The sequence below is a fragment of the Pseudoliparis swirei genome, chromosome 9 (assembly GCF_029220125.1).
Source record: "Pseudoliparis swirei isolate HS2019 ecotype Mariana Trench chromosome 9, NWPU_hadal_v1, whole genome shotgun sequence".
In the NCBI taxonomy this organism is placed as follows: Eukaryota; Metazoa; Chordata; class Actinopteri; order Perciformes; family Liparidae; genus Pseudoliparis; species Pseudoliparis swirei.
In genome coordinates, this window is record NC_079396.1 from 25,962,237 (window position 1) to 25,989,553 (window position 27,317).

At 43.4% G+C, this 27,317-nt stretch overlaps 1 protein-coding gene across 1 annotated transcript in view; it reads right to left on the reverse strand.

Moving 5' to 3' along the window:
- Positions 1–27,317, reverse strand: part of cacna1fb (calcium channel, voltage-dependent, L type, alpha 1F subunit) — a 55,946-nt gene that overhangs the window by 5,322 nt on the left and 23,307 nt on the right. Inside the window, 29 exon segments of the mRNA XM_056422011.1 lie at positions 4,814–4,941; positions 5,158–5,259; positions 6,699–6,801; positions 7,198–7,294; positions 7,882–8,009; positions 8,098–8,257; positions 8,408–8,499; positions 8,624–8,689; positions 8,783–8,911; positions 9,368–9,451; positions 10,429–10,539; positions 14,013–14,171; positions 14,852–15,053; positions 15,127–15,273; positions 15,517–15,569; positions 15,686–15,793; positions 15,940–16,027; positions 16,332–16,440; positions 16,519–16,579; positions 19,201–19,330; positions 19,781–19,883; positions 20,131–20,200; positions 20,269–20,371; positions 20,450–20,519; positions 21,645–21,669; positions 23,677–23,941; positions 25,909–26,134; positions 26,873–27,033; positions 27,106–27,132. Coding sequence (XP_056277986.1) covers positions 4,814–4,941; positions 5,158–5,259; positions 6,699–6,801; positions 7,198–7,294; positions 7,882–8,009; positions 8,098–8,257; positions 8,408–8,499; positions 8,624–8,689; positions 8,783–8,911; positions 9,368–9,451; positions 10,429–10,539; positions 14,013–14,171; positions 14,852–15,053; positions 15,127–15,273; positions 15,517–15,569; positions 15,686–15,793; positions 15,940–16,027; positions 16,332–16,440; positions 16,519–16,579; positions 19,201–19,330; positions 19,781–19,883; positions 20,131–20,200; positions 20,269–20,371; positions 20,450–20,519; positions 21,645–21,669; positions 23,677–23,941; positions 25,909–26,134; positions 26,873–27,033; positions 27,106–27,132 — 3,307 coding nt within the window.

Consider the following 27,317-nt stretch of genomic DNA (forward strand, 5'->3'; position numbering starts at 1 on the left):
GACCCTCCCAAAAGAAATCCACCATCTTCTTTTGTATGTTGGCTAAGAAGCCCGAGGGAGGGTCTAAACAGGTCAACCTGTGCCACAGTTGGGATGCAATAAGATTGTTTAAAACCAGTACTCTACCTTTAAAAGACATCTGGGGGAGCAGCCACTTCCACTTGGAAAGTTTCCCCTCTATCTTCTCTGTGACGCCCTCCCAGTTCTTCTGGACCATGCTCGGTTTCCCCAGGTATATTCCTAAATATTTAAAACCGTCCGTCTTCCATATGAGTTTTTGTGGAAGAACCGGGAGGCCGCCACGCCACTCCCCCACAGCGAGGGCTTCGCTTTTCTTCCAGTTCACCCTCGCTGATGATGCCGTGCTAAAATCATGTACTATTTGATTTAAAAGGTTTACATCTTTTTGGCTTTTAATAAAAACAACGACGTCGTCGGCATATGCCGATAAAATCATTCTTCCATTAAAACCAGGTAAAACCAAACCATGTAGGCTAGAGCGTATTTTAATGAGGAGGGGCTCGAGGGAGAGTGCGTAGAGCATCCCGGACAGAGCACAGCCCTGCCGGACCCCTCTACTCACTCTAAAAGGAGCACACAGCCTGCCGTTTATCTTCAGCACACTCTCAACATTACTGTACAACACCTTGATCTTAGCTATGAAACCAGCGCTGAACCCAAACTTCACCAGAACTTTCCAGAGGAAGCCGTGTTCAACGCGGTCAAAAGCCTTTTCCTGATCTAGAGAAATCAGACCAGTATCCATACCCAACGAGCTGGAGACCTCCAAAACATCCCGAATGAGGTGGACGTTATCCACCATGGACCTGCCGGGCACACAGTAGGTCTGGTCCCGATGGAGGACCTGCTCCATAGCTCCCCTCAGCCTGGAGGCCAGGACCCTGGACAGAAGCTTGTAATCCACACACAGCAGAGACACAGGGCGCCAGTTACCGATATCCTGCGGGTTTCCTTTTTTGGCAGTAGCGTCAGCACTGCCCTCCGGCAGGACATCGGCATGGAACCAGAGGCCAGACTCTCGTTGAAGACGTCTAGGATGTCCCTTCCGAGGACATCCCAGTATTTCTTGTAAAACTCAGCGGGGAGGCCGTCGATCCGGGCGCGCCTCCTGCATTCCTGCAGGGCAGCTTTCAGCTCTTGGGGGGTTATGGGTCTGTCGAGCTCCTCATTAGTCTCCTCGGAGACCTGAGGCAGCTCCCCACAGAGCCCCTCCGCCGACTCTCCCTCCTCCCTATACTCAGTGGCATAAAGGGAGGTAAAACCCCACCGCTCACTTCCGAATCTGGCTTGGCTCCACAACCGGCTGCCCTCGTCCGTCAGCAGTGAGTGGATCACTCGCCTGCCCACTCCTCTTCTCCAGGCCGAAGAAGAAGCTAGAGGAGTGTCCATCTCGCGATGGTCTGGAATCGGGACCTGACCAGTGCGCCTTGTACTCTAACCCGAACAGGTCGGCGAGAGCCGCTTTTTACTTTTGAGGACTTCAATATGTCCTCGATCTCCTGTGGACTCGCTCAAACTTTCTAGGTCCACTATCTCAGTCTCCAGGTCCTTCATAGATCTGGTGACGTCTCTAGTGACGTTGAAAGTGTGCTGCTGACAAAGGAGCTTAATTTCTACCTTACCACGGTCCCACCACTGCCTAAGATTATTAAAATCACTCTTCCTCAGCCTAAAATGCCCCAAAAATAAAACAACACCTCTCTAAAACTCCTATCGAAAGTTAAAACTGTATTAAAATGCCAATATGCCTCCTGGGTAAAAGTTCCTAATAAAAACATGACATAAAACCAAAGAGTGATCAGTAAAACCAGCCGGAACAATGCTGCACATTTTAAAAATACTAAAATGGTGCTTAAAAACATAAATACGGTCTAACCTGGCTGAGGAGATCCTTCCCTCCCTAACGTGGGACCATGTGTACTGTCGGCAGTCCGGATGCATCCTTCTCCACACGTCCACCAGGCCATGAGAATGGACCAGCCTCCTCAGCACCTGCTGTGAAGCTGGATGTGGCTCTGTGTGATTTCTGTCTTTAAAATCATCCTCTGTGCAGTTAAAATCCCCCCCCAAGAATAAAAAATCCTCCGAGGCACAGTCATTTAAAACATCATTAATTTTGGATAAAAACAGCTTCCTCTCTGCCCCGGTTGTTGGAGCATAGACATTAATTAAAACAACATTAAAAAGGTCGAACCGTGCTTTCACAAAGAACAGCCTCCCCTCCACGATGTGTTTGACCTCCAGTGACCGCGGGCTGAAGGCCCTGGAGAAGAGGAAGCCCACTCCTCCGCTGAGGTTGGTGTTGTGGCTCAGGAGGACTTCCCCCCCCCACTCCCTCCTCCAGTCCGCCTCGTTGGTGCTGTCGCTGTGCGTCTCTTGTAAGAAGAGAACATCGTTGGCTTTCATCTTGTTAAATTCATAAATAGATGTTCTCTTCTTACTGTCCCTCGCTCCATTTACGTTTAAAACTCCGACTCTGAATGTGTTCATTAAAAGAAAAGAGTTTAAAAAACAAATAAAACTTAAAATCAACAAATCAAATAAAACCCACATTGGAGCTCTCCACCTCCCCCTGCTGGATGCACTCCTTTACTTTGAGTAAAATCTTTTTAATCCTAAAAACCTCTTGCTTTTCAAACTTTTTCTTTTTCATATAATATCGGCAAGACTGTACAAAGTTCACGAGGTCAGGGAAGTGATCCCTGACCTCCACTTTCCTTTTTGTTTTGGTTCTGTGTAAAAACTGGCTTATTTCATCCACTGTATGAAGTTTTTGAGCTTGACTGTTTGTTAAAATTAGAGGAGAGTCGCTGTCGTCTGCCCCCTCCTCATCACTGCTGTCCTCCACCGGCCCCGCCCCTTGACTCCTCCTCCTCTCCTCCACCCTGCTGGCCTTGGCCTCGCTGCCGGCACTCTGGCCGCTCTTCTTTCTTTTTGGGGCTCCTTTCTGCCCCCCTGCTTCCTCCTCATCCATCTCTACCTGCTCCGCCCCCTCTTCCTCTGCACCGTCCTCCTCCACCTCTTCGCCTCCACCCACCTGCCCTACCCCCTCTATGGGCTTCTCACCACCCTTGTCCTCGTCTTTATTTCCCTTTTCCTCCTCTTTCCCACTTTCCTCATTATTCTCCACCCCACTCCCACTTCCACCTCTAAGCCCGTGCCACCATCACCACCATCACCAATATTTTTTGTTGTTTTTAATCTTTTTGTTTGTTTTTCCCCTTCTTTTCTTGTTTTCCTTCCTCCTCCCCACTTCCCACCTCACCCACAGCCTCTACCCCACTGCTCTTGGCAGATCCCCCCACATCCCCTCCATTTTCTTGGTCCGCTTTTCCTTTTTTCTCGTCGCTCCCTACTCCACCCACAGCCTGCTTCTCACTGCCCTGTCCAGCCTCCCCACCCTCTTCCCCCCCCTCACCACCCTTACCCCCATCGCCACCATCACCACCATCACTCACTCCCTCATTCATACTCACCACATGTGTGTCAGATACAGCAGCAGTGACGCCGCTCGCCGCGCTCTCCGCTGGAATCGGCGGCCCCGCAGCCGCAGCGCCTACCGGCGCTCCGGCAGCGTCTCCTCTCAGAGACGTTGCGGTTGCAATCCCTGCTGCCGCAGCCGCCGCACTAGCGGCGCCCCATGCTGGTGTAGCGCGACGCGGCGCTCCGGACGGACCCGAGCCGCCCGGACCAGCTGGCGCAGGGTCGCCGCGCTTCGAGCAGACCCTCGCGGTGTGCCCCTCCTCCCCGCAATGAAAGCACTTCATCGCCGATGAAGACGCGTAGACGTTATAGTTGAAATCATCTACTCTGACGCTGAAGCGCAGGTTTAACTCCGCGCTCCGGTCGTTGAGTATCATATAAACCGATCTACGATGACTCATGATGTGCTTCATCTCGCTCTCCTTGAACCCCGATGAGATCTCTCTCATCGGGGAGACCAGTTTTCCGTGCCGGGAGAGCTCTCTGCTGAGAAACTCATCGGAGATGAGCGGAGGGACGTTTGAAACGAGGACTCTGGTGGACGGCTGATCCAGCGGAAACACCTGCACAAACAAATCTCCCACCGAGAGACCCTCCTCTACCACTTGGCTCACCTTCCCACCTGATCCAGGAAGATCACGACCGAGCCGTTCATCTTGCCGGCGGACTTCACGCTGCTGAACCCGACCTTCTTCCCGACTGCCCGAGCCAATTCCTCCACGCTGCACGAGGAGTCACCGGAGATCTTAATCCCGTGTCTCCTCGTGAGCAGCGGGGGGGGAATCGGTGCAAACATTTCTGCCACGCACCGAGCCCGGTGAGGCACCGGCAGCGGGAAGACACCCAGAGAAAAACCCAAATAACCACCAAACAAATTAAACTACTGTGAAACCCAACTAATACACCACATAAACTAAATACAAACAACTATGAAAGAATAGAGAAGAGAGAAACACACAGACAAACGCTCCGCAGCTCTCAATCACACACCCTGTCACTCTGACGCTCAGCGTGAACTGAGAGAGAGAGAGAGAGAGAGAGAGAGAGAGAGAGACAGAGAGACAGAGAGAGAGACAGAGAGAGAGAGACAGACAGACAGAGAGACAGAAAGAGAGACAGAGACAGACAGAGAGAGAGACAGACAGAGAGACAGAGAGAGAGAGACAGAGAGAGAGACAGAGAGAGAGACAGAGAGAGAGAGACAGAGAGAGAGACAGACAGACAGAGAGACAGAAAGAGAGACAGAGAGAGAGAGACAGACAGACAGAGAGACAGAAAGAGAGAGAGACAGACAGGCAGACAGACAGACCTGGATGGCAGACGGGTTGGGGGCCTCAGACTCCGCCAGGTCTCCTTTCTCTTTCCTCTTCCTGAACTTCCTGAAGTAATCCTGAATCAGGAAAGTTGCGTAAAACTTCCCGACGGTCACTTCCTCCTCTGCAAAGAATACGGAGCGAGTACTTACTCACGTATCAGCAGTACTACGAGTAGTAGTGTGTATGTAGTACGATTAGTTTTAGTAGAATGTATGTAGTACTGGTACTATAGTATGTTCTTGTCGTACTAGGATGTGTAGTAGTAGTAGTTTTTGTATAAATGTTGGTCGTGTTGTTGTCATACTCGTACAAGTAGTATTTGTTGTAGTATTAGTACCTTCATGCTGTGGTATTACTTCATCCAGTAGTTTTGGTTTCATTCTCTTCCAGATCTTCTTGATGATCCCCCTCAGCTCCTCGTTCTCCTGCTCAGGGTTACCTAGCAACAGCACGCAGTGGGCGGGCCAGATATAAATTGCTTTATCAGTTCATGACATCACATGAATAAATCATAACGCCAAACAACATACTAACATACTAATGTACATATATGCTAATAATCCAAAATGCAAAAAGTAATAATATACTGATAGACTATTGTACTAATAGATGTACATACTAAAATACTAATATTCTAATATGCTATTATACTAAAATACTAATATACCTGCATACTAACATAGTAAAATACTAATATACTTACCTACTAACATACTTAACTATTAACATATTTAACTACTAACCTATTGAACTACTAACCTACTAACATACTTAACATACCTAACTACTAACATAATAACATAACATACGAACCTACTTAACTATTAACATACTTAACTATTAACCTACTTAACTATTAACCTACTTAACTACTAACATACTTAACTATTAACCTACTTAACTATTAACCTACTTAACTATTAACCTACTTAACTATTAACCTACTTAACTATTAACCTACTTAACTTCTAACATACTTAACTATTAACCTACTTAACTCATAACCTACTTAACTACTAACATACTTAACTACTAACCTACTTAACAATTAACCTACTTAACTATTAACCTACTTAACTACTAACATACTTAACTATTAACCTACTTAACTATGAACCTACTTAACTCATAACCTACTTAACTACTAACCTACTTAACTATTAACCTACTTAACTACAAACATACTTAACTACTAACATACTTAACTATTAACCTACTTAACTATTAACCTACTTAACTCATAACCTACTTAACTACTAACATACTTAACTACTAACATATTGAACTACTTACCTACTTAACTACTAACATATTTAACTACTAACATACTTAACATACCTAACTACGAACATAATAACATACTAACCTACTTAAATACCGACCTACTAACATGCGTGTAAATACTGAACCTTTCAGTCTTAATGGCGTAACTGAGGACCAATGAGATACCTTCAGTCTTAATGGCGTAACTGAGGACCAATCAGATACCTTCAGTCTTAATGGCGTAACTGAGGACCAATCAGATACCTTCAGTCTTAATGGCGTAACTGAGGACCAATCAGATACCTTCAGTCTTAATGGCGTAACTGAGGACCAATGAGATACCTTCAGTCTTAATGGCGTAACTGAGGACCAATCAGATACCTTCAGTCTTAATGGCGTCACTGAGGACCAATCAGATACCTTCAGTCTTAATGGCGTCACTGAGGACCAATCAGATACCTTCAGTCTTAATGGCGTAACTGAGGACCAATCAGATACCTTCAGTCTTAATGGCGTCACTGAGGACCAATCAGATACCTTCAGTCTTAATGGCGTAACTGAGGACCAATCAGATACCTTCAGTCTTAATGGCGTCACTGAGGACCAATCAGATACCTTCAGTCTTGATCTTGAGGGCGGTGCGAACCAGAGCGAAGAGCGTGGCGTTAAAGGTCACCATGCCGTCAGCGTTCAGAGGCATGTTCATGGTCACGAGGCGCTGAGGAAGAGGAGCAGGGAGAGGAGCAGGAGCAAGAGGAGGAGCAGGTAGAGGAACGGGGACGAGGAGCAGGAAGAAGAGTAGAAAGAGGAGCAGGAAGAGGAGGAGGAAAAGATCTTTACATCATTTTACAACATATATTATGTGAGTTTTATGGCCTGATATGAATAAAAGTACCCACTTAATATATTTATAATACTACAGTAGTATAGTACTCCATGTGTGTATAATACTGTATTAGTATAGTACTCCATACGTGTATAATACTACAGTAGTATAGTACTCGTGTGTGTATAATAGTACAGTAGTATAGTACTCGTGTGTGTATAATAGTACAGTAGTATAGTACTCGTGTGTATAATACTACAGTAGTATAGTACTAGTCTGTGTACTCACCTTACAAGCCACTCTGTGAGGACACAGCTTCCCGAAGCCCAGAGGAGGCTGAATCCTCCGGAGCAAAGCCACAACGTCCAGGTGTTTGATTCGACCCCTGAAGGAAGAGTACACAATATATGTACATATATATTATATATAGATATATACATATATATATTTGTATATATACATATATATATGTATATATATATACATATATATATACAATATACAAACAAATAACCACATATTATCTCATGTCAAGGTGTTTAATATGACAGGAAATATAAAATAAAATGTAGAATACAATAATATCAAAATACAAAAAAAATACAGAGATATTAGCATCTATCCCCCTGCTTGAGTCATTGTTCTAAGCTAGGCTAGCAGCTTCCCCTTTCTTTGAGTCTTTTTGCTAAGCTAGGGTCGTAGTTTCCCCTTGCTTTCAGCCTTTTTTTGCTGAGCTAGCAGTTTCCCCCTACTCCCAGTCTTTGTGCTAAGCTAAGCTAGCAGTTTCCCCCTACTCCAAGTCTTTGTGCTAAGCTAGGCTAGCAGTTTCCCCCTACACCAACTCTTTGTGCTAAGCTAGGCTAGCAGTTTCCCCCTACTTCAAGTCTTTGTGCTAAGCTAGGCTATCAGTTTCCCCCTACTTCAAGTCTTTGTGCTAAGCTAGGCTAGCCTTTTGAAGTAGCACAAACATACTTGGCCTCTGGATCGTATTCGGACCAGATCCTCTTGAACTCATCCAGGTGATGCGATCCCAGAATCGACCAATCACGCGTCAGATAGTCAAAGTTGTCCATGATGACGGCGACAAACAGGTTAATGATCTGAAGGACACACACTTAGTCAGTGTGTGTGTGTGTGTGTGACTGTGTGTGTGTGTGTGTGTGACTGTGTGTGTGTGTGTGTTCTCACCAGGAAAGCACACAACATGAAGAAGCTGATGAAGTATACGATGGCAAAGTTGCTTCCGCAGCTGAACTCTTCTCCGGGTTCGTAGTCCGACTCCGGGTCACAGCGTTTACCTGGAAGACTGGCCAGCATGATCTCCTGCCAGGCCTCACCTGTCGCACACCTGCACACACACACACACACACACATGTGTTACATGATGTGTGCTACATGATACATATTATAATATTTTAATAGAACAGTTCTTTAAGTTGTTGAGACGGATTAGAAACAGAACTCTAGAGGAGGAGGAGGAGGAGGAGGAGGATCTGACCTGAAGAGGAGGAGAACAGCCTGAGGAAATGTCTGGAAGTTGTTGTTTCTGTTGATCTGAGTGTGAGCCTGCATGGCTACTTTCCCAAAGGTCTGAGAGAGAGAGAGAGAGAGAGAATCAAAGTCTACGCTTCATGTGTTAAAGCTGCATTCTCTCTCCTGACCACCAGGGGGCGACTCCTGGTTGTATAGAAGTCCTCAGAGGGTGTGGCCTCACCTGCATCCCGATGACGGCGTAGATGAAGAAGATCATGGCGATGAGCAGAGCGACGTACGGCAGAGCCTGAAGACAGACAGGAAGAGGTTAGACTGTTGCTCTCGTTGGCCCCGCCCCCTAGCGTTGGCCCCGCCCCCTAGCGTTGGCCTCTTCCCTGACCTGCAGTGATTTGATGAAAGTCCACAGAAGTGTACGAATCCCCTCCCCTTTGCTCAGCAGCTTGACCAATCGCATCACTCGAAACAGGCGGAAAAAGGTGATCGACACCCGAGAGCTGTCTTCCCCACTCTGAGAGACAGACAGGGAGAAGAGCTCATCATCGTCATCTTCATCAGTACGATATAAATCTAAAAACGTTTTATTTGTCACATTGTCACAAAATATAAGAAATAAAACAGATGTGTGAAAAATTTAATAAAGTAAAATATTGAATATGGTGCAAATACAGAAATGCATCAGTATCAATATAATAATGATAATAATAATAATAATAATAATAATAATAATAATAATAATGAGTAATAATATTTAAATCATTTTAATAATAATTTAAATCATAATTATTATAATAATTATTAAAATACTTATGTACATGTCACGGCCTGAGGATATCAACAAGCATATTTTCACTTAGAGTCAAAGTGCCACCGACTTTATATTGTTATATATTATATTGTGAAATATAACTGATGAATGTTAATGCTGTTGAATGATCATGTGACTGTGGTGCGTTCGAGGACTCACGCTGAACTCAGTGACCACGATGTCGACGACGCTGCCAACTACGATGAGAGCGTCGAACGAGTTCCACGCGTCCACGAAGTAATGCTGCAGAGACAAGAGGACGAGGGCGCCGTTTAGAGACAGAAGACAAACAGGAAGTGACCAGAGCGCCGTTTAGAGACAGAAGACAAACAGGAAGTGACCAGAGCGCCGTTTAGAGACAGAAGACAAACAGGAAGTGACCAGAGCGCCGTTTAGAGACAGAAGACAAACAGGAAGTGACCAGAGCGCCATTTAGAGACAGAAGACAAACAGGAAGTGACCAGAGCGCCGTTTAGAGACAGAAGACAAACAGGAAGTGACCGGAGCGCCGTTTAGAGACAAAAGACAAACAGGAAGTGATCTCACAGAGGACAAGGGTGACGTTTAGAGACAAAAGACAAACAGGAAGTGACCAGAGCGCCATTTAGAGACAGAAGACAAACAGGAAGTGACCAGAGCGCCGTTTAGAGACAGAAGACAAACAGGAAGTGGCCAGAGCGCCGTTTAGAGACAGAAGACAAACAGGAAGTGACCAGAGCGCCGTTTAGAGACAGAAGACAAACAGGAAGTGACCGGAGCGCCGTTTAGAGACAAAAGACAAACAGGAAGTGATCTCACAGAGGACAAGGGTGACGTTTAGAGACAAAAGACAAACAGGAAGTGACCAGAGCGCCGTTTAGAGACAGAAGACAAACAGGAAGTGACCAGAGCGCCGTTTAGAGATAAAAGACAAACAGGAAGTGATCTCACAGAGGACAAGGGTGATGTGTAGAGACAAAAGACAAACAGGAAGTGACCTCACGGAGGACCAGAGCGCCATTTAGAGACAGAAGACAAACAGGAAGTGACCAGTGCGCTGTTTAGAGACAGAAGACAAGCAGGAAGTGATCTCACGGAGGACAAGGGTGACTTTTAGAGACAGAAGACAAACAGGAAGTGACCTCACGGAGGACCAGAATAAACCCACTATGATGACGATGATATTGAGGTGTTTACATACAGCCCTCTGGGGCATCGAACGGTGCGTTTGTTTTCCTCACCCTGAGTCGGAGAGCCAGCAGCTTCAACAGCATCTCCGCCGTGAAGAGGCCGGTGAACACCATGTTGAGAATGTCCATGATGTGGCTGAAGTGCTTCGACTGCTCGTAATGCTGCGGGACAAACACACACACGTATTACTATCAACAACAAACACACACACGTATTACTATCAACAACAAACACACACACGTATTACTATCAACAACAAACACACACACGTATTACTATCAACAACAAACACACACGTATTACTATCAACAACAAACACACACACGTATTACTATCAACAACAAACACACACACGTATTATTATCAACAACAAACACACACACGTATTATTATCAACAACAAACACACACGTATTACTATCAACAACAAACACACACACGTATTACTATCAACAACAAACACACACACGTATTATTATCAACAACAAACACACACACGTATTATCAACAACAAACACACACGATATTATCAACAACAAAACACACACGTATTATTATCAACAACAAACACACACACGACATTATCAACAACAAACACACACACGTATTATTATCAACAACAAACACACACACGTATTATTATCAACAACAAACACACACACGTATTACTATCAACAACAAACACACACACGTATTATTATCAACAACAAACACACACACGTATTACTATCAACAACAAACACACGTATTACTATCAACAACAAACACACACGTATTACTATCAACAACAAACACACACACGTATTACTATCAACAACAAACACACACACGTATTATTATCAACAACAAACACACACGTATTATTATCAACAACAAACACACACGATTATTATCAACAACAAACACACACGTATTATTATCAACAACAAACACACGTATTATTATCAACAAACACACACATATTACTATCAACAACAAACACACACGTATTATTATCAACAACAAAACACACACGTATTATTATCAACAACAAACACACACGTATTATTATCAACAACAAACACACACACGTATTATTATCAACAACAAACACACACGTATTATTATCAACAAAAACACACACGTATTATTATCAACAACAAACACACACGTATTATTATCAACAACAAACACACACATTATTATTATCAACAACAAACACACACGTTATTATCAACAACAAACACACACGTATTATTATCAACAACAAACACACACGATTACTATCAACAACAAACACACACATTACTATCAACAACAAACACACACACATTATTATCAACAACAAACACACACGTATTATTATCAACAACAAAACACACACGTATTATTATCAACAACAAACACACGTATTTATCAACAACAAACACACACACGTATTATTATCAACAACAAAACACACACGTTACTATCAACAACAAACACACACGTATTATTATCAACAACAAACACACACACGTATTACTATCAACAACAAACACACACGTATTTATCAACAACAAACACACACGTATTACTATCAACAACAAACACACACACGTTACTATCAACAACAAACACACACGTATTATTATCAACAATAAACACACACACGATATCAACAACAAACACACACGTATTACTATCAACAACAAACACACACGTATTATTATCAACAACAAACACACACCGTGTTATTATCAACAACAAACACACACACGTATTATTATCAACAACAAACACACACGTATTATTATCAACAACAAACACACACGTATTATTATCAACAACAAACACACACACGTATTATTATCAACAACAAACACACACGTATTACTATCAACAACAAACACACACGTATTATTATCAACAAAACACACACATTATTATCAACAACAAAACACACACGTATTATTATCAACAACAAACACACACACGTATTATTATCAACAACAAACACACACGTATTATTATCAACAACAAACACACACACGTATTATTATCAACAACAACACACACGACATTATCAACAACAAACACACACACGTATTACTATCAACAACAAACACACACGTATTATCAACAACATTATTAACAATAAACACACACATTATTATCAACAACAAACACACACACGTATTATCAACAATAAACACACACGTATTATCAACAACAAACACACACGTATATTATCAACAAAAACACACACACGACATTATCAACAATAAACACACACACGTATTTATCAACAACAAACACACACGATGATTATCAACAATAAACACACACACGATATTATCAACAAAAACACACTATTATCAACAACAAACACACGTATTAATCAACAACAAACACACACGACATTATCAACAAAACACACACACGTATTATCAACAACAAACACACATATCAACAAAAACACACGTATTATTATCAACAACAAACACACACGTATTATTATCAATAATAAACACACACGTATTACTATCAATAAAATAAACACATATTATCTATTATCAACAATAAACAACACACGATATTATTATCAACAATAAACACGTATTACTATCAACAAATACACACGACATTATCAACAATAAACACACACACGTATTATCAACAACAAACACACACTTATCAACAACAAACACATATTATTATCAACAACACACACGTATTACTATCAACAACAAACACACATTATTATCAACAACAAACACACACGTTATTATCAACAACAAACACACACACATTATCAACAACAAACACACACACGTATTATTATCAATAACAAACACACACGACATTATCAACAACAAACACACGTATTACTATCAACAACAAACACACACGTATTATCAACAACAAACACACACACGTATTACTATCAACAACAAACACACACACGATATTATCAACAACAAACACACACGATATTATCAACAACAAACACACACGTATTATTATCAACAACAACACACACGTATTATTATCAACAAACACACACACGATTACTATCAACAACAAACACACGTATTATTATCAACAAACAAACACACGTATTATCAACAACAAACACACACATTATTATTATCAACAACAAACACACACGTATTATTATCAACAACAAACACACACGTATTACTATCAACAACAAACACACGTATTACTATCAACAACAAACACACACGTATTATCAACAACAAACACACACACGTATTATTATCAACAACAAACACACACGTGTTATTATCCAACAAACACACACACGTATTATCAACACAAACACACACACGTATTATCAACAACAAACACACACGTATTATCATCAACAACAAACACACACGTATTAATCAACAACAAACACACACACGTATTACTATCAACAACAAACACACACACGACATTATCAACAACAAACACACACACGATTATTATCAACAACAAACACACACGTATTACTATCAACAACAAACACACACACGTATTACTATCAACAACAAACACACACACGTATTATTATCAACAACAAACACACACACGTATTACTATCAACAACAAACACACACAGCGCCACCTCTGTGTTCACCGTACAGTTACTGTTATTAATAACAAACCTGGACCGCCAGCGTGACGGTGTTGAGCAGGATGAGCACGAACATGATGTACTCAAAGCCCGTGGAGTTGACGATGGACCAGAACTTGAACTGAATCGGGTTCTTTGGGATGTAGAGCTTCAGGGGCTGAGCCTTCAGGGCGAACTCCACACACTGACGCTGTGGAGACGGAGAGTAGTGTGTACTACTAGCATAGTGTACTCATCATGTACTACTGTACTAACAGAATGTGCTCATCATTACCGTCGCATTGAAAATGCGGAAGGTTGTGTTTTGATCGCTGTGTATTTATCTATTTATTTGTATGCGTGTTACTCGCATAACTCAAAAAGTATTAAACGGAATCGCATGCTATTTGGTGGGATGATTGGTTATTATCGGGGGACCATTTGATTAGATTTTGAGATCGATCGGGTCAAAGGTCAAGGTGGAGGTCATGAAAAGGTCAAACTCCTCTTGAATCGCATGAGATTTGGTGGGATGATTGGTTATTATCCGGGGACCATTTGATTAGATTTTGGGATCAACCGGGTCAAAGGTCAAGGTCATGAAAAGGTCAAAATCTTCTTTTTACCAGAGCGCAGTAAATTTCTATCTAATTGGCATGCAATTAATGCCAAAATGTTCATAATTCAATGCCCAATCTTGTGATATGCGAAGGTATGCGCTCTACCGAGTGCCCGTTCTAGTTTACTCCTCTGTTAGCATAGTGTGCTCAACAAACTGATGTACTAGCTTACTGTACTCATCATGTACTACTGTTCTAACATCGTGAAGCATTCTTTGGCTGAGGTCCTCTGGTGGACAGTTGTAGATTTTTGACTTCCTGTCCTTCCTACCTGGTTCTTGTCCAGCTCACAGTTCTTGTACTCCTGCTCTCCCTGCTCTCTGAAGGTGATGATGACGAAACCCACAAAGATGTTCATCATGAAGAAGGCGATGATGATGATGTAGACGATGAAGAAGATGGAGATCTCCACTCTGTAGTTGTAGATGGGTCCAGAGTTCTCCCCGTTGGCATCGATGGCTTTATACAGCAGCCTGGAGGGAGGAGGTCAAACACCTGTACTCTCACGCTCTGTCTCTGTTGACAAAGTTTAATTTGAAGACTCACGCGGGCCAGCCCTCGAAGGTGGAGACGGTGAAGAGCGCCATCATCCCCATCAGCACGTTGTCAAAATTAAAGTCGCTGTTCAGCCAGATCCTCTCCCGGACCATCGGATGGTTCACATCTCCATCTTTATACACCACGAAGGTCCCTCTGAACACAGAGTTGTACTGTCAGTAGTACTGTCAGTAGTAGTGTCAGTAGTACTGTCAGTAGTACTGTCAGTAGTACTGTCAGTAGTACTGTCAGTAGTACTGTCAGTAGTACTGTCAAATTGACAGTACTACTGACAGTACTAGGACAGTGCTATTGACAGTGTCAATAGCACTGTCATAGCACTGTCATAGCACTGTCATAGTACTGTCAGTAGTACTTCACACTGAGTTGAATACTTACTTGCACTGTTCTGGAGTGTGTTTGGCTTCGTCTGTGCAGCGATAGAATTTACCCTAAAAACACAGAAGCAGGAACACTGAAGATCAACAACAACATCTGGACTCAAATAAAGACAGCAAATAAAGACAGTGAAGAATAAGAAGAGTCCTCTTCGTCTTCCTCGTCTCACCTTGAACAGCTGAACTCCGATGCAGGCGAACATGAACTGCAGCAGCGTTGTGACGATCATGATGTTTCCTATTGTCTTGATGGCCACGAACACACACTGGACCACATGCTGCAACACACACACACACACACACACACACACACACACACACACACACACACACACACACACACACACACACACACACACACACACACACACACACAGAGTTAGGTACTCTACTCGCAGAGTTCGTTACCCTCAGGGTTCATTACCTTCAGTCCTTTGGCCCTGTTGATGGCCCTCAGAGGTCTCAGCACTCGAAGGACTCGAAGGATCTTCACCACTGAGATGGCACTGGAGCTGCAGAAGCAAACAGGCATTGAGTCTCATGCGTCCCATGGAGACAGAGGGGTGTAGTGGCTGTTCTCCCCCAGCAGAGGGCAGCACACACACACTCATTCCTGCTAATCAGTTTTTAACCTTCTACGCTGTTTACATTGATTCATTGGGGACATTGACGTGCTGTCTAAATCATAGTTGCGTATCATAATTTTAAAACACCTTCTTAGTTTCATTCACATGTTGAACCTGTCAACACTAACCGTGGTTTGTATTCTCACTATGTCCTGATGAAGATGACCACTCGTGGAGATCTGATACTCACTGAAGGAAGAAGGAGACCAAAGAGACGCTGACCACCAGCAGATCCAACAAGTTGAACCAGTTCCTGCAGAAGGAGCCCGGGTGGAGGAACGCTCCGTGAACCGCCATCTGTCACACAGAAATCGACCGCGCCACACATAGAGAGAAGAAGAGAACAATCATCCAAAGATGAAAGAGGGGGTTTCTATTTTACAGAAGAATCACAGTGAAGATGGAGAATGATGCGTAGTCAGTCAAACATCAAATCATCTACACAAACATCATACTAAGAACTAATTGCCTTTTGCCTACATTACACATAGAAACACAAGGGTAGGTCTTGAGACTGAGGACTTGATGATCCAAAGTCCAACAAGTACCATGTCAGGATCAACACCTACCAAGACAAGATCAACAAGTACCAAGTCAAGACCAACAAGTACCAAGTCAAGACCAACAAGTACCAAGTCAAGACCAACAAGTACCAAGTCAAGACCAACAAGTACCAAGTCAAGACCAACAAGTACCAAGACAAGACCAAGTAACAAGTCAAGACCAACAAGTACCAAGTCAAGACCAACAAGTACCAAGACAAGACCAAGCAAGTCAAGACCAACAAGTATCAAGACAAGACCAACAAGTACCAAGTCAAGACCAACAAGTACCAAGTCAAGACCAACAAGTACCAAGTCAAGACCAACAAGTACCAAGTCAAGACCAACAAGTACCAAGTCAAGACCAACAAGTACCAAGTCAAGACCAACAAGTACCAAGTCAAGACTAACAAGTATCAAGTCAAGACCAATAAGTACCAAGACAAGACCAACAAGTACCAAGTCAAGACCAACAAGTACCAAGTCAAGACCAACAAGTACCAAGACAAGACCAACAAGTACCAAGTCAAGACCAACAAGTACCAAGTCAAGACCAACAAGTACCAAGACAAGACCAACAAGTACCAAGTCAAGACCAACAAGTACCAAGTCAAGACCAACAAGTACCAAGTCAAGACCAACAAGTACCAAGTCAAGACCAACAAGTACCAAGACAAGACCAACAAGTATCAAGTCAAGATTAGAAAGTACCAAGTCAAGACCAACAAGTACCAAGACAAGACCAACAAGTATCAAGTCAAGACCAACAAGTACCAAGACAAGACCAACAAGTACCAAGTCAAGACCAACAAGTACCAAGTCAAGACCAACAAGTACCAAGTCAAGACCAACAAGTACCAAGTCAAGACCAACAAGTACCAAGTCAAGACCAACAAGTACCAAGTCAAGACCAACAAGTACCAAGACAAGACCAACAAGTACCAAGTCAAGACCAACAAGTACCAAGTCAAGACCAACAAGTACCAAGACAAGACCAACAAGTATCAAGTCAAGACCAACAAGTATCAAGTCAAGACCAACAAGTACCAAGTCAAGACCAACATGTACCAAGTCAAGACCAACAAGTACCAAGTCAAGACCAACAAGTACCAAGTCAAGACCAACAAGTACCAAGTCAAGACCAACAAGTACCAAGTCAAGACCAACAAGTACCAAGTCAAGACCAACAAGTACCAAGACAAGACCAACAAGTACCAAGACAAGACCAACAAGTACCAAGTCAAGACCAACAAGTACCAAGTCAAGACCAACAAGTACCAAGACAACTAGCTACATAGTGATGTCACGGTGATGTCATAGTGAGGTCATGAGCTCACAGCTGTTATCTATAGTGACACACCTGTAGTTCCGTCAACTCGCTGCTGTTCAGAGGTGAAATCATTTGTCTTTTTGGGGTTAACCGTCGTCACAGACGAGCTCCAGTGTCTTCTGGACACGACGTCACCGTGACATGACGGAGCAACGTTAGCTAAACGCCATCTGGTGCTTCATCTGCCACTCACATGGCGCAATGTGGCCATTTGTCCTTCCACTAGAGGACTCCGTGTTGATCCTCTGCATGATACATGTGTCACCTTCAACCCACAATGCACTGCTCCCTGGGTCACTCCCTTATATGTATTCAGACCAAGGTTGACCAGAGTTCAGGTTGTTCAATGAGTTTCACACCGAAACAAACCAGTTGGACTTGGACAGATGGAAATGACATCATCCAGGTACAGAGTTCACATCCTGTGTGTCTGTGTACAGTATGTGTGTATGTGTGTGAGCATGTACATACAGTATGTGTGTGTGTGCGTGTGTTGATTGTATGTTAGAAGTAATTTCTTTCCTCAGCTGCTGCTAATTGCTAAGTCCTGCATGAAGCCAGCTGCTGCACACAGTGTGTGTGTGTGTGTGTGTGTGTGTGTGTGTGTGTGTGTGCGTGTGTGTGTGTGTGCGTGTGCGTGTGTGTGTGTGCGTGTGCGTGCACAGGATCCGACCGTAAACAGTGATTTTCTCTCCATGTGTTTCTTTGACTTTTCCTCTTTAACCCGGTTAGCCACTGACCCACTTCTGCTGGGTAATCTGCTGAAGCCCCCCCCCCCCCCCAACCCCCTAGCTCAAACCACAGAGGTGTGACTGACACATTCAACTCTGATTGGCTCACAGTTTCTCCCGTCAGCCCCCTTTAACTTACGGCCTTCATTAGCGTAGCCACTATGCTATATATTGTTTAATTTGATTGTTTGTGATGTAACCTTTCTGCACAACAGGAAATTATCAAATCAACCGTTTCATGAGATCACATGACTAGCATGTTAGCATGTCTCTCCATCAGCAGTCGGAAGCTACACGTTGATCCTACGACCGCTAAAAGCTGATGACTATATAAATATATTCATTCCAAAGTAAGTATAAATCAAACTAAATATAACCAATACAAGTTATCAATAAGGACACACGGCCTGGACAGAAAGAGGAAACCAGAAGATCTGTTGTGGCTTTGAGACTCACGTTGTTCCTGAAGGAGTGGGCTCTGATTGGATCCTCAGCCGCCAATGAGCAGCTGCTGAGGATGATGAAGACGAGGATGAGGTTGGTGAAGATGTGGTGGTGGATGAGAGTGTGACAGGCCACTCGGATGCTGCAGACAGAGAGAGAGAGAAAATGACTTCCTGTTCATAATCAACGTCTTCATATTGTTGACACCAAACTAAAATACTGAAGATACGATAATGAAAGTCGGCTTAAGTCACACATCCACCTGTTGTTTAGGTCACGCTGACAGTTCTACCTGTGGACCAGGTGGGCCATGCTGATGCTAACGCTAACAGTTCTACCTGTGGACCAGGTGGGCCATGCTGATGCTAACGCTAACAGTTCTACCTGTGGACCAGGTGGGCCATGCTGATGCTAACGCTAACAGTTCTACCTGTGGACCAGGTGGGCCATGCTGATGCTAACGCTAACAGTTCTACCTGTGGACCAGGTGGGCCATGCTGATGCTAACGCTAACAGTTCTACCTGTGGACCAGGTGGGCCATGCTGATGCTAACGCTAACAGTTCTACCTGTGGACCATGTTTCAGACTTACGGGTTCGTATTGCTCATGCAGAAGAACGCACTGCCTTCTGGGATTGGAAGCACCTTCTCTTTAGGAGGAGCCAGGTCGGCTATCTTTAATTGAACTCCGGCATCTGAGAGGAGAGGAGAGGAGAGGAGGGGAGAGGAGAGGAGAGAGGAGAGGTGGGGAGAGGAGAGGAGAGGAGAGGAGAGGAGGAGAGGAGGGGAGGGGAGGGGAGAGGAGAGGAGGGGAGAGGAGAGGAGAGGTGGGGAGGCGTGGGGACCGGATATTTGTTAATTTCACAGAGCTGTAAATAAGAATAATCCTAATCATGATATGAAGTTCTTTCATCTCAAAGTCTCCTTCAGGTGTCCACTGACCCTCTTCTCCTTCAGGAGGTTCCTCCTCCTCCTCCTCCTCCTCGTACTCGGTGTCTTCATCCATTTCCACCTGCAGAGACAAACAGCCGTCAGACGGATTCACCTCCAACAGGAAAGAGTGAGACGTCCGCTCTTTACCTTCACTTCCTCTTCCTGTCCTTGTTCTTCTGCTTCTCCTCCTTCTATCTCTCCCTCTCCTCCTCCTACGACCTTTTCCTCCTCCGCTACTTCTGTCTTCTTACTGGAGAGAAAACGAGAAATAATAAACCGCCGTTTCAATCATTGCATGTCTCCTCCTTTCCTTCCCTCCATAACTCACTCCTTCTTGTTTCCGTCTCCTCCCGCCAGGTTGTCCACGGCGATGGCCAAGAAGACGTTCAGCAGGATGTCTGACATTCGTTAAGGAGACGCAACAACTTTTGGTCACCACGATGGGGAATGAGTCACATGACAAACTGACCCGCAGCTCGAGCAACAGGCCAACAGGTTTCTGTGTCCGTGAGGTCAAATAACGCCCGTCAGGTAAGTTACCGCAGGATAGTGATGAAGTAGGTCACAGTATCCCGGAAACAAGGGGGTAGTATCATCGTAAAACATGTTCCAGTCTGGGCAAGATTTTCCAACGAACACTGTCGTTCGCTGGTTGGGCCCAAATAGGACTGGGTTGGTTAGTTTTGGTTTTTAGTTAGATGGTTCATTATTTGATTCAGTAAATTAGGCTGTTCAGCTAAAGTTGCTTAGGATATAGGCTGGTTGTATTATTAGGGCTGTTCAGTCTAAATTAACTGTTATTATAGTAATTTTTATTTGGGCTTTGGAAATTAAATGTTTCTATATTAGACTTTATTAATTTTAAAATGTTATCTAATTGCTTTACTAATTAATTCAGATATAAAAGAAATTTTATTAAATGTTAACTTTAACTATTAAATTACCCATTTTAAATGCTAATCTATTTAACTTTTCTTAATTATTAGTTAACTGTTTAAAAATTTTAATTAATAATTAACATTTAAAATGTACTTAATTTAAATTTAACCCATTTTTAACTTTACTATTTTAATTACTAATTTTTAATAACTTTCAAACTATTAAATTAATTTAATATTAACTTAACTTATTTCTTATCTATTTATATTAACTTTCACCCATATACTTCCTCTTTTTTAAAGTTATCTAACTAACCTTCAGGCTTAAATTTAAATGTTACATTCTCTTAATTTAACTAATTAAGGACCAATCAAGGATATTGTTTAAAAGGAAAAGATATTGCTTTGGCTAAGGGACCTCAGATCCTTTTTTAAGGGTTAACTAAATAATACCTTCATTTAATTGTACAATCAAAGTACTTAGGTTTAAGGCTAATAGGGCCTAGTCCAATTAAGGCCTACTAAAAAATACTTTAAGGTAAATGGGAAAAACGTTCCTTATTTATGGCTACTGAGGACCCAAAAGAACCTTCATTTTTGGGTTAAGGGCCAACAAATTATTTAAGGGGCAGGACCATAAAATACCTTCAGTTAATTCTTTAGGCTCAACCTGTTGTCTTAACGGTCGCAAAGCTGTTAATTCACGCGCTTGAGACAGTTCAAAAGGGTAGAGAAGGAAAGGAAGGTAAGGAACGGTAAGGAAGAAAGGAAGGTTTTGAAGGGACGGAAGGGAAAAATTTTTCCTTTTTCAACATAATTTTTTGGTTTATGGTTAAAATAAAATAACCCTTTAATATATATTTAACAGTTATATACATAGTTATACTCATTGATATACTCCAAATTAATAAATATTAAATTACCTAGTATTCTAGTTTAAATAATAGCATAGAGTATCTTTATTATCAGTAATTGAACATTGATACTCACTTCCACGAACCAGAACTGAAACCCCGACAAAGCCCCCGTATGTTGGACCAAAACAATATGTCAATATTATATGATAACTATATAATATTTATTTAAATTAATAAATCATAATATATCAATATCCACAAATACCAATAATACTAAGTAAAATTACAGAAAAATAATTAAATAATAAATAAATAACAATCAATATTAAGCTACTAACCTTTATCTTAGTCTAATGGCTAACCCCCTCATCCCTTTTCCCCTTTTCTAACCCTAAACCCTTTTAATAAAAGGGCCAAAAATTTTGTTTAACTTTTCCCCAAAAATTTTCTTAAATCACCATTTTCCCAAATTTTCTTTTTCCGGGGAAAACAAACCAAAACCCAAAAACTTTAACCCAAAAGAAAATTTAAAAAACAAAAAAAAAAAACCCCAACAAATTTTTTTATTTTTTTTGAATTTTACCAAAAAAAACTGAAACTATTTTTAAAAAATTTTTCCCAGGAATTTTCCCTTATTCATTTTTTTAAAAAATCCCCAATTTCTTAAATTTTAAAAAACCTTTCCCCCAAAAAACCACCTTAAAATAAACCCAAAAATATTAAAAAAATCCTTTTTTTAAATAAAAAACAAATTTTAAAAAAAAAAATTTTAAAAAAAATTTAAAATCATTTTTCTTAAAAATAAACCTTTATTTGGGTAAATTTAAAAAAAATTTTAGAAAAAAAAATTTAAAAATTAAAGAAATATTTTCCCCCCAAGGGGAATTTTAAACCCCTTTGGGTTTTTCCCAGGGCGTAGTTTTTCCCTTTCAGGGCCCAATTCGGGCCTTTTTCCCTCTTTCCCCCTGGGCCCCTCCTAGTTTTCCCTTTTTTACAATCCCCTCCTTTTCAGGGAATCCACCAAAAACTTCCCTTTTCCCAAAACTGGGCCCGGGAAACTCAAGTCCTTTTAAGGACCCAAAAAACCCTTTTTTGGGGAATGAAATTTAAAAAAACCCAAAAATTTTAATAAAGGAAAAATATTTTTGTTTTATTTTTTTTTAAATTTTTTTTTTCAAAAAAACAAAAAAAAAAAAAAGGGCAAAAGGGAGGTAAAACGGGGGGAAAAAAGGGAAAGTTTTTAAAAAAAGGGAGAAAATTTTTTTTTACTTTTTAAAAAATGCTATTTAAATTTTTAATAATTTTTAAACTTCTAAGTTTAGACGGGGTTAAAACGAAAAAAAGGAAAGGGGGAAAAAAAAAGGGGGGGAAAAACGGTTTTAAAAGGAAGGGTTTTTTTGGGTTGGTCTTGTTGCTGGTTCGGTCTTGTTGGGCTGGTTCTTTGTTCTGGTTGGTCTTGTTGGCTGGTTCGGGCTTGTTCCCCGGGTTCAGGTCTAAAGTTAGGACTGGTTCAGGTCTATAGTTAGAGCTGGTTCAGGTCTATAGTTAGAGCTGGTTCAGGTCTATAGTTAGGACTGGTTCAGGTCTATAGTTAGGACTGGTTCAGGTCTATAGTTAGAGCTGGTTCAGGTCTATAGTTAGGACTGGTTCAGGTCTAAAGTTAGAGCTGGTTCAGGTCTGTAGGACTTGTTCAGGTCTATAGTTAGGACAGGTTCAGGTATATAGTGAGGACAGGTTAAGGTCTAAAGTTAGAGCTGGTTCAGGTCTAAAGTTAGAGCTGGTTCAGGTCTATAGTTAGGACTGGTTCAGGTCTATAGTTAGGACTGGTTCAGGTCTATAGTTAGGACTGGTTCAGGCTGGTTCAGGTCTACCGTCACCTGGAAGCAGGTGAGCAGCGCCTGGGGGAAGGCGTCGAAGGTGCTGCGTTTGGTCTGCGTCTCGTCGAAGTTGAACTTCCCTCCGAACAGCTGCATGCCGAGCAGAGCGAAGACGATGAGGAAGAGGAAGAGCAGCAGCAGCAGCGAGGCGATGGACTTCATGGAGTTCAGCAGCGACGCCACCAGGTGGGACAGAGCCGTCCAATGGCTGAGCAGACAGAGAGTGACATCATCAGAGACTCGGGCACAAAGGGGCGCAACCCGTGTGTGTGTGTGTGTGTCTCTGTGTGTGTGTCTCTGTGTGTGTGTGTGTGTCTGTGTGTGTGTGTGTCCCTGTGTGTGTCCCTGTGTGTCCCTGTGTGTCCCTGTGTGTGTCCCTGTGTGTCCCTGTGTGTGTCCCTGTGTGTGTCCCTGTGTGTCCCTGTGTGTGTCCCTGTGTGTCCCTGTGTGTGTCCCTGTGTGTCCCTGTGTGTGTCCCTGTGTGTGTCCCTGTGTGTGTCCCTGTGTGTGTCCCTGTGTGTGTCCCTGTGTGTCCCTGTGTGTGTCCCTGTGTGTCCCTGTGTGTGTCCCTGTGTGTGTCCCTGTGTGTGTCCCTGTGTGTCCCTGTGTGTGTGTCTGTGTGTCCCTGTGTGTCCCTGTGTGTCCCTGTGTGTGTCCCTGTGTGTCCCTGTGTGTGTCCCTGTGTGTGTCCCTGTGTGTGTCCCTGTGTGTGTCCCTGTGTGTCCCTGTGTGTCTCTGTGTGTCCCTGTGTGTCCCTGTGTGTCCCTGTGTGTGTCCCTGTGTGTCCCTGTGTGTCCCTGTGTGTCCCTGTGTGTGTCCCTGTGTGTGTCCCTGTGTGTCCCTGTGTGTGTCCCTGTGTGTGTCCCTGTGTGTGTCCCTGTGTGTCCCTGTGTGTCCCTGTGTGTCCCTGTGTGTGTCCCTGTGTGTGTCCCTGTGTGTCCCTGTGTGTGTCCCTGTGTGTCCCTGTGTGTCCCTGTGTGTGTCCCTGTGTGTCCATGTGTGTGTCCCTGTGTGTCCCTGTGTGTGTCCCTGTGTGTCCCTGTGTGTGTCCCTGTGTGTGTCCATGTGTGTGTCCCTGTGTGTCCATGTGTGTGTCCCTGTGTGTCCCTGTGTGTGTCCCTGTGTGTGTCCCTGTGTGTCCATGTGTGTGTCCCTGTGTGTCCCTGTGTGTGTCCCTGTGTGTCCCTGTGTGTGTCCCTGTGTGTCCCTGTGTGTCCCTGTGTGTGTCCCTGTGTGTGTCCCTGTGTGTGTCCCTGTGTGTGTCCCTGTGTGTGTCCCTGTGTGTCCCTGTGTGTGTCCCTGTGTGTGTCCCTGTGTGTGTCCCTGTGTGTCCCTGTGTGTGTCCCTGTGTCCCTGTGTGTGTCCCTGTGTGTCCCTGTGTGTCCCTGTGTGTGTCCCTGTGTGTGTCCCTGTGTGTGTCCCTGTGTGTCCCTGTGTGTCCCTGTGTGTGTCCCTGTGTGTGTCCCTGTGTGTGTCCCTGTGTGTGTCCCTGTGTGTGTCCCTGTGTGTGTCCCTGTGTGTGTCCCTGTGTGTCCCTGTGTGTCCCTGTGTGTGTCCCTGTGTGTCCCTGTGTGTGTCCCTGTGTGTGTCCCTGTGTGTGTCCCTGTGTGTCCCTGTGTGTGTCCCTGTGTGTGTGTCTGTGTGTGTGTCTGTGTGTCCCTGTGTGTGTCCCTGTGTGTGTCCCTGTGTGTCCCTGTGTGTGTCCCTGTGTGTGTCCCTGTGTGTCCCTGTGTGTGTCCAAGATTCAAGATTCAAGATGTTTTATTTGTCACATACACACACAGGGTGTGCAGTGAAATGAAAGTGGCAATGCTCAGCAGGAATGTGCAAGGGCAACAAGTACACACTATTTACAATAAAAAACAACAACACAATATTTACAGTAAGTGTGTGTGTGTGTGTGTGTGTGTGTGTGTGTGTGTGTGTGTGTGTGTGTGTGTGTGTGTGTGTGTGTGTGTGTGTGTGCCTAAGAGGGGCAGTTGTGTGGGTCTATGTGGGGGTCCTGGTGAGGTCGGAGTTCACAGTCCTGATGGCCTGAGGAAAGAAACTCCGTCTCAGTCTCTCTGTTCTTGCAGCGTGACTACGGAGGCGCCTGCCTGACCGCAGCAGCTGAAACAGTCTGTTGTTGGGGTGGTGAGGATCCTTCATGATGTGTGTGTCTGTGTGCGTCCTCACCGGGTGACCTTGAAGATCCTCAGCAGCCGGACGCAGCGCAGCACTGAGATGCCGAGCGGCGGCATGAAGCTCATCTCCACCAGGATGGTTTCCACGATGCCGCCGCACACCACGAAGCAGTCGAAGCGGTTGAAGAAGGCCAGGAAGTAGAGATCCGGCCCCAGAGCGTACATCTTCAGCAGCATCTCCACGGTGAACAGCGACAGCAGCACCTTGTTGGCGATGTCTGGAATGTATCACATATTATTATATCTTATTATTATATATTATATATGATTCGGCTGGTTCGTGTGATTCTTTACTTAAACTTTTTATTTTTCCCGGGAAAGAAGACGGAGAAGAAACTAAAGATTGTGTCTCGAGAGGAGAAATATCCTGATGTCCTTGAACTAGAAAGGCAGTTCTATTGTATAAGTATAAGTTTGTGTGTGTGTGTGTATGTGTGTGTCTGTATGTGTGTATGTGTGTGTGTGTGTGTATGTGTGTGCGTGTGTCTATGTGTGTGTGTGTGTGTGTCTGTATGTGTGTGTGTGTCTATGTGTGTATGTGTGTTTGTGTACAGTATGTGTGTGTGTGTCTATGTGTGTGTGTGTATCTGTATGTGTGTTTGTGTATGTGTGTGCGTGTGTCTATGTGTGTGTGTGCGTGTGTGTGTGTGTCTGTATGTGTTTGTGTGTGTATCTATATGTCTATATATGTGTGTCTATGTATGTGTGTGTCTATGTGTGTGTCTATATGTCTATGTATGTATGTGTGTGTCTATGTGTGTGTGTGTCTATATGTCTATGTATGTGTGAGCGTGTGTTTATGACTGCACGTGTGTGTGTCTGATTTTGTGTCTGTGTGTTTCTCTGTGTGTATGTGTGTGTTTTGGACTTTGTATGTGTGTATGTGATTGTGTGTGTGTACTGTGTATGTGTGTATGTGTGTACATGTGTGTGTGTCTGTGTGTGTGTGCTCCTACCTTGGACCTCCGTCAGCCAATCCGGTTGGTTGTAGTGCTCCGAGGCGCTGAGGGAGGTGTTGAGGAAGACGAGCAGCAGAACCAGCCAATAGAAAGTCACCGACTTCACCGCTGTGCGACAGTTCCGGCGGCAGACCCGGTTCCAGCGCCGCAGCGTCCGGCTGGGGGAAACACACCGGAGTCAGGACAGGGAGGCTCGTCTGTCCCACATTGTGTGAGGGCAGTGAACTCACCAGCAGCTGATCTGCATCATCTTGGAGCTGAAAGGAAACACAGGGTTAGTGGTGTGTTCAGGGACGATGTTCAGGTCACGTAACTCACAGTCTTACCAGGGTTTGATGATGTCAAACCGCTGTCTGATCAGCTGGGTATTGATCCTGATATCTAGAGTAGTGGTTCTGATCAGCTGGGTATTGATAGGGTTCTGACTGAAGCGTCACTCAAA